General features: G+C 47.4%; 2 protein-coding genes across 3 annotated transcripts in view; one reads left to right on the top strand and one right to left on the bottom strand.

Annotated features, from left to right (window-relative positions):
* The window catches only part of MMP21 (matrix metallopeptidase 21), an 11,260-nt gene extending 4,999 nt beyond the window's left edge, over positions 1–6,261 (top strand). Inside the window, exons 5-7 of the mRNA XM_006867432.1 lie at positions 2,687–2,944; positions 5,494–5,663; positions 5,962–6,261. Coding sequence (XP_006867494.1) covers positions 2,687–2,944; positions 5,494–5,663; positions 5,962–6,261 — 728 coding nt within the window. The remainder of the gene's footprint in view (positions 1–2,686; positions 2,945–5,493; positions 5,664–5,961) is intronic.
* Positions 6,262–7,151: 890 nt separating this feature from the next.
* Positions 7,152–12,139, bottom strand: part of EDRF1 (erythroid differentiation regulatory factor 1) — a 47,619-nt gene continuing 42,631 nt past the window's right edge. For both annotated transcript variants that reach the window (XM_006867430.1, XM_006867431.1), the window contains one exon: positions 7,152–7,317. In XM_006867430.1, the coding sequence (XP_006867492.1) occupies positions 7,152–7,317 (166 nt within the window). The remainder of the gene's footprint in view (positions 7,318–12,139) is intronic.

The following is a 12,139-nucleotide window of genomic DNA, read 5'->3' as shown; positions in this document are numbered from 1 at the left end:
CAGTTCAAACTTACCAGCTGCCCCTTGGAAACCCTATACAGGGTTGCTATGAGTTGAAACCAACTCAATGGCACTTAACAACGTGTGTGTGTGTGTGTGTGTGTGTGTATATGTATATATATATATAGAGAGAGAGAGAGAGAGAATATATAGGTATAGTCCTATTGTGGTGCTGTGGGTTAATGCGCCAGACTGCAAAGCTGTTTGAACTGCAAGGTCAGCGGTTCAAGCTCACTAGCTGCTCCTCAGAAACCCTATACAGGGTCGCTATGGGTCAGAACCGACCCGACAGCACTTCACCACAACACAACATATATATATGGTAGTGTAGTGGTTATGAATCGGGCTGTGAACCTCAGGGTCAGCAGTTTGAAACTACCAGCTGTTCCGCGGGAAAAAGATGAGGCTTTCTGCTCCTGTGAAGATTTACAGCCTCGGAAACCCTGTACAGGGTCACTGAGAGTCGGAACCGACTCCACGGCACATAACATCAACAACAACAATATATATTTTAGTGGCTTTTCCTTCACAAGCCTCATATAAAGTAAGACTTGAATTATTTCCTGATTTTCAGCAAAATCAACTCGCATGACTAAGGTTGGCCCTAGTGGTTAATTGAGGTCTGTTGTTGTTAAGCGCCATCGAGTCAGTTTCGACCCATAGCGACCCTGTATAGGGTTTCTGAGGAGCAGCTGATGAGCTTGAACCGCCGACCTTGCGGTTCTAACTGACCATGCAGCCCAGTGCATTAACCCGCAGCGCCACACCAAGACTCCTATTGAGACCTCGTGGTTAATTGTTTAATTAAGGTGAGTAATGATATGGCACAGAAGCTGAAGGGCTGGAAAGCTAGCCCCATTTCCCACTTCAAAGCCCCTCACAGGGGCCATATCCATCAGTTCTGCTTAGATCTGTACTAGACACTCAGCACCCTTGGAAACCACAGAAGTGAGGACACATTGATTTCTATGGGGGCAGCCTGCTCTTGTGTGTGCCCAGAGCCAAGTTTCTTCCCACAAACGAAGTCGGATGGCCCGCGGGAGGCACCAGCTCTACCCAGGTTGACTGTACCACTCAGCACCCAAACGTTGGCTGTATGCCATCAAATCCGTTCCAGCTCATGGTGAGCCTGCACAGAGTTTCTGAGGCTGTGAATCTTCATGGGAAAAAAGGACTGCCTCATCTTTCTCCTGTGGAACTGCTGGTGGTTTAGAACTGCTGACCTTGGGGTTAGCAGTCCAACAAGTAACTCACTCTGGTACTGTTACCAGGGCTCTGGAAGCATTGTCAGTCCTGAACCAGAGCCGTTCTGTGAGCCCCTCCAGTCTGTTTCCAGACTTACATGGCATCTAGTGTGAAGGTGTTTTGATACCACACCCCAGCTTTGCCACGGCCTCTAGTTATTTATCTAAAGCGAATCCCAAACCGGCTGCAGCAGTACATTGACAGGGAGCTGCTAGACTAGAGGTTCAAGCCGAATTCAGATGAGGATGTTGAACAAGAGATATCATTGTTGATGTCCAGTGGATCTTGGCTGACAGCAGAGAATACCAGAAAGATGTTTACCTGTGCAAAGGATTTTGACTATGTGGATCATGACAAGCTATGGACAACATTGCAAAGAGTGAGTATTCCGGAACACTTAATTGTGCTCATGAGGAACCTGTACATAGATTTAGAGGTAGTTGTTCAAACAGAACAAGGGAACACTGGATGGTTTTAAATCAGGAAAGGTATCCGTCAAGAGTTGTCTTCTTTCACTGTACTTATAAATTGGAGCAAATAATTTGAGAAGCTGGATTATATGAAGAAGTCTGTGGCATCAGGATTGGAGGAAGGCTCATTAACCACCTTCAATATGCAGATGATACAACCTTGCTTGCTGAAAGCAAAGAGGATTTTGAATACTTAACTGATGATGATCAAATAGTACCGCCTTCGGTATGGGTCGAACCTCAATGTAAACAGAACAAAAATCCTCACCACTGGACCAATAAATAACATCATGGTAAATGGAGAAAAGATTGAAGTTGTCCAAGGCTTCATTTTGCTTAGATCCACCATCAACACTCATGGAAGCAGCAGTGAAGAAATCCAATGATGTATTGCATTAGGCAAATCTGCTGCACAAGTCCTCTTTCAAGTGTTCAAGAGCAAATAAGTCACTTTGAGGGCTAACACGCACCTGGCCCAAGCCATAGTATTTTCAGTAGCTTCATATGCATGTGAAAATTGCATAGTGAATAAGGAAGACCACTGAGGAATTAATGCATTTGAGTTGTGGTGCGGGAGAATGTTAACAGTACCATGAACTGTTAGAACAACAAATCTGTGTAGGATGAAGTACAGTCAGAACACTTCTTAGAAGCCAGGATGGTAAGTAAGACTTCTTCTCTCACACTTGGACATAGTACCAGGTGGAACCAGTCCCTGGAGAAGCACACCATGCTTAGTAAAGTGGAGGGTCAGCAAAAAACAGGAAGCTCCCCAACAAGATGGATTGGTGCAATAGGCTCCAGGTTAACAATGATTGTGAGGAACGTGCAGGACCAGGGAGTGTTTTGTTCTGTTGTGCCTAAGGTTGCTATTCTGCGGCACCTAACAACTACTCAAGTCACACACATGAAAGTCACACAGTTGGGTTCCTGCACTGTGTGGCAGGTGGTCGGGTGCCTTTCTTTTTCAGGTTCATGTGAAGGTGCATTTGATACTGCATTTGACTGGATTCACAAAGAGAGGAACCAGTATGGGGAATTCTTGGTGCGGTTCAGCACCTATTTTTTCCGCAACAGCTGGTACTGGCTTTATGAAAACCGAAACAACAGGACACGCTATGGGGATCCCATCCAAATCCTCACCGGCTGGCGTGGGATCCCGACACAAAACATCGACGCTTTTGTCCATGTTTGGACGTGGAGAAGAGATGAACGTTATTTTTTTAAAGGTAAAAACTCGTGTATTTGTGTTCTGTTTCTACTTTCAACAAATGCATCCAGAATGACTTGTTTCGAGCCTCTACCATGGAAACTGATTGTAATTAATTCCAGCCATGCTTTTTGTAATTCATTTTTGCCAGTTCCTGACCATTCAGTCAGTCTGAGAACAGGAATTGTGTTCTCACCTGATCATTTTAAGGTGCTTGATGCACTGATTGATGAAGAAATCATGCTGGATTCTTAGACGCTGGCCAAAGGGTTCATGTGGTTCTGGAGGGGGAAAAATTCCTGCAGCTGTCTTCCCAGCAGGAGTGGGTTTCTAAGGGGTAGACTGACAAAAGGGGCCCTTCATAGATGCTATTGGAATCCTAGGCTTGAAGGACAGGTAGTGTCTGGAATTCCCAGAATATGGTTCAGGTGTGTGGACAGAGTCAGAGACAGGAAGCAGAAGCAATGGCTGAGGTCTGGGAGAGACAAAAGCATGCTTGTTGACAGCTGAGCGAATTGCAGTGTGACCAGGGACTCAGGTAGTATGAGGGATGGGTTGGAAAGACAGGACCATGAAGAACCTAGGATGCCAGGTCAGGGGCGGGACTTCACCCAGTAGGTAACAAAGGATTCAGGGTGTTTTCTGAACAAGGATGTTCAGGGTGTTACTGGAAAGGCAGAAGTGGAGGTAGAGGGACTGGCTAGGAGGCTGAGGGTTGGTGCTGGGATGCACAGAGGGGTCTGTTCTGGGCTCTTGGCTGATGCCCTCGAAATCCTCACTCCAGAAGCAATCACAGGGTCTAAACAAACACGGCTTTGTCCTTGCTGTCATTCTCCTTCCTCCATCCACTGTTTGAACCCCAGTAGGAGCACCCCATTGCTTTAAATTACGGAGTTAACAAGGCCAGAGCCAAACTGAAATAACTCAGTGTGCAAATTTGATCTGAATTTCCCTTTCCATGACACAAGGGAAGAATTATTTTAGTTGAGTTACATGAAGAAACGGCCTTGGGGCAGACTTTTAGTTTGGGCCTTTCAGCGGTGCAAGCACATCTTTCTGTGTTTGACTCCCGAACTGTGGATTTATACTGGCAGTGTTCAGAGGATCTGAATTTTAGAATCGGGTCATCTCGGGCCATTGCTCCACTACAACTGCGTTTTAATCTCGGAGCTTCAGAAACTTCTGGTTTCATTTACTGAGAATACAGGAAATTCGAAAGACATCCCAGTTAGAGGGGTCGTAGCTCTCACTGGGTGTGCACATTGTTCTGAATGGGAACCCTTTCCTACTGCAGTGAGCACTTGGTTGTTTAGCAGCGTGACTGCTTCAGATCTTCCTGAAGTGTGAACACCAAAGATGGAACTCAGTGGGTTTATTCTGTGACTTCGTCTTTCTTTGGACATGTTGTCAAGAGGAACCAGTCCCTGGAGAAGGACATCATGCTTGGTAAAGTGGAGGGTTGGTGCAAATGGGAAGACTCCCAACAAGCTAGATTGACACCATGACAGCATCAAGGACTCAAGGGTAACAATTGTGAGGATGGCGTGGGACCGAAACTGGAGGCACCTCACAACAATGCTGCCAACCTGCCAACTAGGATTAGGAACGAATACGCAAAGCCTATGGTCAGCTCCTGTTTGTCAGAGTGGGGGATGAACATTCGGGCCTCAGAACGCAATGCAGCAGTTAGGAGTTAGGATTCCACAGGGCAGTGGCTAGAACATCCACTTGTCCACTTGCTGTGTGACAGCTTAGACTAACTCTAGGCCGTCAGAATGTGGGCAAGCCACTTCAGAGTTCTCTGCTCAGTTTCCTTGTTTGCAGAACAGGAAGGGAGGGTGGCGGCGCTAGGTGATTCTGAAACAGGGAAAAGGTACTATCATCCCAATTTCTGCACAGAGCAGAGCTGCTTCTCCTGACTAATCCTGTTGTCCTTCAGTTGATTCCACTCATCGTGACCCCGTAGGTCAGAGGAGAGCTGTCCCGTAGGGTTTCACGTTTGTCATTGACTGCCACATCTGTCTCCTGCAGAGTGGCTGCTGGGTTTGAACTGCCAACCTTTTAGCCGCCTAGTGCTTTACTGCTACACCACCAGTGCTCCTTTTCTACAGATGCCGCACCTCGGAAACACTATGCAGGGTCCTGAGTTGGAACACACTGGATGGCAATGGCCATTAATAGGCAAAAGAAAGCTAGAAGAAAGTAGAAACACTTCCAAACACATATGCAAAAAAAAAAGAGTGCTTTGGTTTTGTCGTTGCTTCTGTCGAGAACCCAATGCTCTTGGGTTGGTGTGCACTGTGGAAATCAACCAGTGTGCCAACCACAGTAAGGATGCATAAGAGAACTGGAGTCCGTGGCTCCAATCTATAGCTAGCTCAAGAACTGAGTAAAGCATTAGTCTGAGTGGGGGTTTCCCTAGGATTCTGAAGGTCTTGCGTGATGTTGGCATCATGGCCCACTCTATCCTAGCAGGATGGCGGGGGCCCAGACTGTAAGCTGTCCTCTTGGTTAGACCCCCTGAGCTTTATTAATAAGGCATGCTGGTATTTTTTGGTTGGCTTTCAGGACACCGGTACTGGAGATATGACAGTGACAAGGATCAGGTGTTCAAAGATGAACGAGGAACCCGCTACCCCAGACTCATCTCTCAGGGATTTCCTGGAATCCCAAGTCCCCTGGACACAGCCTTTTTTGACCGACGAAAGCAACTGATTTACTTCTTCAAGGAGTCCTTGGTAAATCGAAGGCTTCCTTGCCTATTGTTTTTGATGATTAAGTTCTGAGTTAAAATTTTAAGCTGTTCTTCTGTGGTTCACACTGGGTGTCTAGAACTTGGTTACAGCAGACCTGAAGGGCCATGAGAGATCATTCAATACATTTGAGAAATTACAGAGAACTTCAAGCCTACGGGAGTTAGTGCAAAGCCACACTTGTTTCTGTGTTATTTCCTCATTGCTATCAATTGACCTAAACAAATCAAGGATTCCCCACCCCCCCCCAAAGTTCCGTCTTACTTTTCAGTCTACTTTGCAGGTGTTTGCATTCGATATCTGCCGAAATGAAGTGCTTCACTCGTATCCGAAGCCGATCACTGCCGTTTTCCCAGCCACAGCTCCCGGGAACCATCCCATCAGGAATCTGGATTCCGCGTACTACTCCTACGCCCACAACACCGTGTTCTTCTTTAAAGGCAGTAGCTACTGGCAAGTAGTGAGTGACCGGGACAAACGGCTCAACTCCCGGCTTCCTCCTGGCGGGCTACTCCCAAAGGGGCCCATCTCGGGGAAGTGGCTCGATGTCTGTGACGTCCACATGTCCACATTAAGCATGTGATGTGAGCCGCAGGTCGGTGTTGGCATGTATGAGACAAGGTCTGACTTCTTCACCAAGAAAACCATTCAGATGCTTCCTAACGGAGGGGAACATAGGTTCCAAAGTTGAAACTCAGTGGGGAAAAGTCTTATTTAAAATGTTCAAATATGTTATGTAACAAGGAGCCCTGGTGGTACAGTGGGGTGAAGTGTTGGGCTGCTAACCCTCAAGGTCATTCGTCCAAACCCACCAGCTGCTGCTCTGCAGTGACAGATGAGGTCGTCTGCTCCCATAGGCCTTAGCCTTGGAAACCACAGGGGGCAGCTGTACTCAGTCCTATAGTGTTGACAAGAGTTGGAGCTTTACTCAGTAAAACCGATGAGATGGGCCTAGTTTATTTCAGTCAAGACACTATGTGAAGTGTGTGACATGCAAAAGGACAGACACGTTTTCAATAAATAGTTTATTTATTCAAAATAGCTTTCTTACCTTAGTCACAGTTTTGAGTTTAAAAAGAACCAAAAAAAAGGGGGTAGTACCTATTCTTGATCAACTGTCCTATAAAGTCAAAGAAAACCAACCCCTTCTGAACCAACACCGAGTCCAGGACCTACAGAGCGGCCAGCCTGCACCGTGCTGAGTGGGCCCTCGGTGGTGTGAACCCAAGAAGGAAACATGTTAGGTGTGAGGCGCTTCCTTACCCACCTGAGCCAGTACAATCACTTGGCCAAAGTAACATTTTATCCAAAAGACTGATCTTAAACCCACCAAGTTTAACTTTAAAACACATAAAGGTGTGACTGCACCAAGCGTTTCTGTCCCTACTGAGGCACCAGGCACGTCGCACTCACGTGGGCAGAGCAGGCCCGTGTTTAGAAGGCACTGACGGAGCGTTTCTCCGTGGACGGACGTCACTGGACCGCACTGCCCCCAGCGGCGCTGCGGCCGAGCTGCTCCAGCAGGTGCACGACCACATCGACTCTCTCAAGCGGGGTCGCATTTCTGTTCGCAGTGGCTCTCAAGAGCTGGGAGTAGATCAGCTTGTTGGCTTTGAGGACTGCGTCTTCTTCCTGGTTACTGCCGGGGCTAGAAACAGACAGGTAAACAGGTAAAGCAAATGCTGATGCCCACCAACAGGACAAGAGACCCTGAAGTAACTGGGACAACGCAGTGGTTGGGTTCCCACAACACAGACACCGTGGCATGAACGCCTATCCCAGTCTGCCTTCGTGCATCTACCGCTTGCTTCGAGTCACTTCTTTCACGACATCTGTGGAGCCCTTGTTGTTTTGACAAACACTTGTGTGCCTACTGTGTACCAGGAAGTGCTCTTGACAGAGCCTGAGGAGCTGCCTGTGTCCTCGGAGCCAATATTCTAAGGAAGTAGGTCTCAGGTGTTGTGTGTGTGTGTGCATGTGCGTGTGAGGGAGCTGGGGCTAAGAGGAGATGCAGTCAACAATTAAAAAACCACAAGGGCATCTAGGGTAAATGAGATCAACCAAAAGCACACAAGGGTAAGTCACGGGGGTGAGCCATGCGAAGTTCCCATTTCAGGCCCCACCGATCGTGAACTGCTCTTTGGGAGCCCTCAGACCTCACCCAGACCCCTGACCTGTAGCAGCTCTTGTGCCCAGTTTACCCCAATGCCAGCACAACTTCTTGGGAGGAATGTCCCTGCATCTGAGAAGACTACCTATAAGTTGTCCATTAAACAGTGTCTGAACACAAACTTCCCAAGTCTGTCTGTTTTATGAATATTTAACTCTTAAGATGGATTAAACGATTCCGGGAAAGACTACAGTGATTACTTGGTGGTTCATTTGCTTTAGTACAGACCCAGTTACACTGTGGCTTCCGGCCACACATACCCAGGCAATGTGTCAGCATACAGTGTGCATGACCACATCTGCTCCTCCCCAAAGCCCTTCACCTTGGAAGGGCAAAGATGGAAAAACTGGGGTGTAGACCCACTGCCTGTGAGTCAATACGGACTTCTGGTGACCCTGTAGGACAAAGGAGGACTGGGCCAGAGGGCTTCTGAGGCTGGGAGCTGACGGGTTAGTGGATTCCAATGACAGCCAAGCACTTCAGCCACGGTGCCACCAGGGATCCTAGGACTCAGAAGGGTTACATGAGGGGGCTTCAAAAAGTCTGTGGAAAAACTTCATTGTCTTCTTTTTAAAATCTATTTATTTTCATTGTCTTCTTTTTAAAATCTATTTATTTTCATTGTCTTTTAATTCTCCATTTCCATGAACTCTGGAGCCTGCTTATAGAATCTGGATCAAGGTCAAAAGGTTATGCTTGCCGACTAGAACGTTCTCTGTACTTTCCTGAGCGTCTGTCAGCTGCAGGCACCCACCCGGCAGGCACTCCTGATCTTGGGCCCTGGGCTCCTCCTGGCCTGCTTCCTGCTGCTGTCATCAGAAAGCCCCCCCCTTCGGACAAATTCACTATGTGAAAAACGAGGGTCTCAGAATCACCGAAGCCCAACCCAACCCTGGAGACCCGGGAGGACAGAGGAGAGCCGCCCCGCCGTGGACAGAGGAGAGCCGCCCCGCCGTGGGCTCCTGGGAGGACAGAGGAGACCGGCCGGCCTGCCGCAGGCTCCCGGCTGTGAGTCTTCAACAAAACTGGATGGAGTTTCTCCCTCTGAGCTGCTGGGCGTTCAAACGGCCTCCCTTTCAGTTAGCAGCCTAACCTGAACCCCTGCACCGCTAGGGCTCAAATCAGGGCAACAGCATGTCAACACTGGACAAGTGTTCCAAACATGGCCTATCTGCGATGAAGGGTATGGCACACACTGCCCTGTCAGCTGGCTGGCGGCCCAGACTCATGCACGGCTGCTGGGGTTCAGTTCAACCCCTTAGACCCGTTCTGACCGTGCTCTAACGTGAAGTCTCCATCTTGCAATTTCTACAAAGCAGTCCCACCTTTCGCCAACTCTCACCCAGTTTCTCTGAAGCATGAACCCTACTCGGAAGGGCCCCATCATTTCATAATGTTATCTTTATTCCAAAGATAACTTACGTAGTGTTTTCCTTGTTACTAACCGTTACCAAATATGAAAGGCACCCACCTAGAACTACCTATAAATCTTACGGCTTTATCCTGGACCATCGTGGAGACCCCCACCTCACAAATTATGTCCACTGTCTAGTTTTCAGAACACTGGACTCAAAGTCACCAAAAGGTCAAGAGGCTCCAATCTGCTAAAGCACTGACATAAAAAATTACAAATGAAACACATCTGACTTTTCCTAATATTTCACGGAAATGCTACAGGAACCTAAACTAATTCAGACATCTGAACTATTACACAACAACCTGAGACTTGTCATTTGCTCATCAGTGGTTCCCGAGACAGTCACTGACTTGGAAACCAAGCGTCCTGGGTTATGACGCCTGTAAACACCTGAAGTGCATCAGCACATGCTTCGCAGCCTGTCGTCTTTCACTTTGACTTTGAGGAAGGAAGACCAATTAGCTACGTGGGTCTGGATGTGCCCCACACATGGAAATGATAGACAAAGTAGTCTTCCACCAGCCAGATACCGCTAACTGTGCCCCTTCCTCCACCCCCCCCCCCCCCCCCCCCCCCCCCCCCCCCGCCAGCTGTAGACCAGGCAGAGCCAGAGCCAGGCTTGTTTCCCATGACTAAGATCTGTCTTTGGTTCTCCAGGAAGACCTTATCTGCTTCAGCGCTAGGTAACAGGAGAGGATGTGTTGTAAACATGGAGGACTCGTATCTGGGCTGAGTGAGGCAGCAACATTCCTAAGTGATATTCAGAGTACTCCTTAATGGAAGCTCCCACTTGGTTGCAAAGAACGATAGGTGACCCCCGTACCCCCAGGGTTCTGCATCAGTGCATTAAACCAACCACTGATGGAAAAAATTTGGTCAAAACAACCCCTCCCGGGTGGTCGACAATTTGGGCTGCGGCAGAGACAGCCAGGTAGGAAAAGCTCCGAGGGGGAGGGATTGAGAACCCAGAGAAGCTGCACTCAGGGACCACCACCAGAGCTCTGGATCTACCATAAGGTCCAGGGCGTCAGTTTTCCTCAAGCACAAGTGGAAAAATCACGTTATAAAGGAAAATACTGTGAGTTAGGAATCGCTCCTGATGGGACTCCCTCTATGGCCAACCCACTCACGCGTTTTCAGAGGGCGGGGCTACAGCCAGACCAGCACAGGGAACCAGCACTAAAAGCTGTGCAGTGACATTAGCAAAAGGAGGTGCTGGGGATTCTACACAGTTTTTCCTCCTCTTCCCTGTGACGCCTTCTTTGTCCAGCCCAGATGCCTTCAGGTGGGTGGGTGTTCACCCCCCCCACCCCCCAAAAAAGTCCAGGGCTGACCCCACAGTTTTCTCACAGCACTGAGAGAAAGTACTTGGTGGCTGTTTATGACGTCAGCCTGTGTGTCCCAGTCCTAAAGTTAACTTGTGCAGGACACTTTACTCTGGCCTATCCAGCAAGAATAAACTTGGTTTGGTCTGACAGACAAACCATATAAACACTCTGTAAAAACCCCAACATAAAAGAATGCAACTATCTCAAGAATTACACTGTGCACATGCAGATACCTAACTGACCTTCAAAGACAAAAATAGTAGACCATCTTTCTCCCATTAACTTCTCAATATCTATCTGTGCACCTCTATGGGGGTGACTAGAGGAGGGGCCTGAGCAAGCGGACACCCCCACCCACTCCTGGAAGCTCCTATGGTACACACACACTGCCTGTGTAGAAAGGCAACTGGCCAGTTGGCCACAGTTTTATTTTTGTTTCAAAGTGGTGGGTTTTGTCTCTGCTTTTATATTGCTTCTGCTCTTGGTCCTTTTGATCACACACTCTTCCTGGAGGTGGGAGTTTTTTCTCCCTACGTTACCCAAGAAGAGACAGCAATCATGGCCATATAGCCAAGCTACAAGCATACCCCATAATATTCCACCATTAAAACAAGAGGCAATAACAGCTGATAATAAGCATTACATGCGAAAAGGGAAGCCTATCTCCTGATCATATCCACCAGGAGACAACCAGTAAGCTTAATAACACAACAGCAAACATAAAAACCCACATAACTACTGGAAACAACCAATAAAACACAACAAAAGATCTCAAAACATGCTCCAAAACAGAAAAGAATAACTAAGACAAATGAGCTGGACACAGACAAAGGCTCCCCAGAAGAAGCAGAGCAGGTTTTGGATTTGCCTGAAAAGGAATTCAGAAGAACGATATGGAAACAAATTCAAATGCTCCGAAAAGGGGTGGAGGAAAACAAGGAAGTCAGGAAAGCATTACAAGAGCAATCAAACAAGATTGATACAGCATTGGAAACAATTAAAAACCTACAAAAAGAAATCTAGATGATTAATGGACAATACACTGAAAAGGGAAAGGAGCAGAATAGAAGAGATGGAAGCCAGAACTAGAGAGCTGGAAGACAAATCTCTCAATACTGCCAAGATAGACGAGCAAGCAGAAAAAAGGATTAAGAAATCTGGAGAGTCTAAGATTCATGCTGGAAACAGGAAGAGGAACAACTTAAGAATTATTGGCATTCTGGAACAGGAAGAATCAGAGAAATCCACAGAGGAGATAGTTGAAGAGCTTCTGGAAGAAAATTTCCCTAACATCTTAAAAGATGAGAAAATAAACATCCAAGGAGCCGAATGTACCCCAGAAAGGATAGACCCCAAAAGAAAGTCACCAAGACATAATAATCAAGCTCTCCAAAATCAAAGACAAGGAGAGAATCCTAAAAGTGGCCAGGGAGAAGAGAAGTGTCACTTACAAAGGCAAGCAAATCAGATTAAGCTCTGACTTCTCAGCAGAAACCATGCAGTCAAGAAGGCAATGGGGAGACATATACAAAACCCTAAAGGAAAA

The sequence above is a fragment of the Chrysochloris asiatica genome, unplaced genomic scaffold (genome assembly GCF_000296735.1).
Source record: "Chrysochloris asiatica unplaced genomic scaffold, ChrAsi1.0 scaffold00105, whole genome shotgun sequence".
Classification (NCBI taxonomy): Eukaryota; Metazoa; Chordata; class Mammalia; order Afrosoricida; family Chrysochloridae; genus Chrysochloris; species Chrysochloris asiatica.
This window is presented reverse-complemented; position numbering and strand designations above follow the sequence as displayed.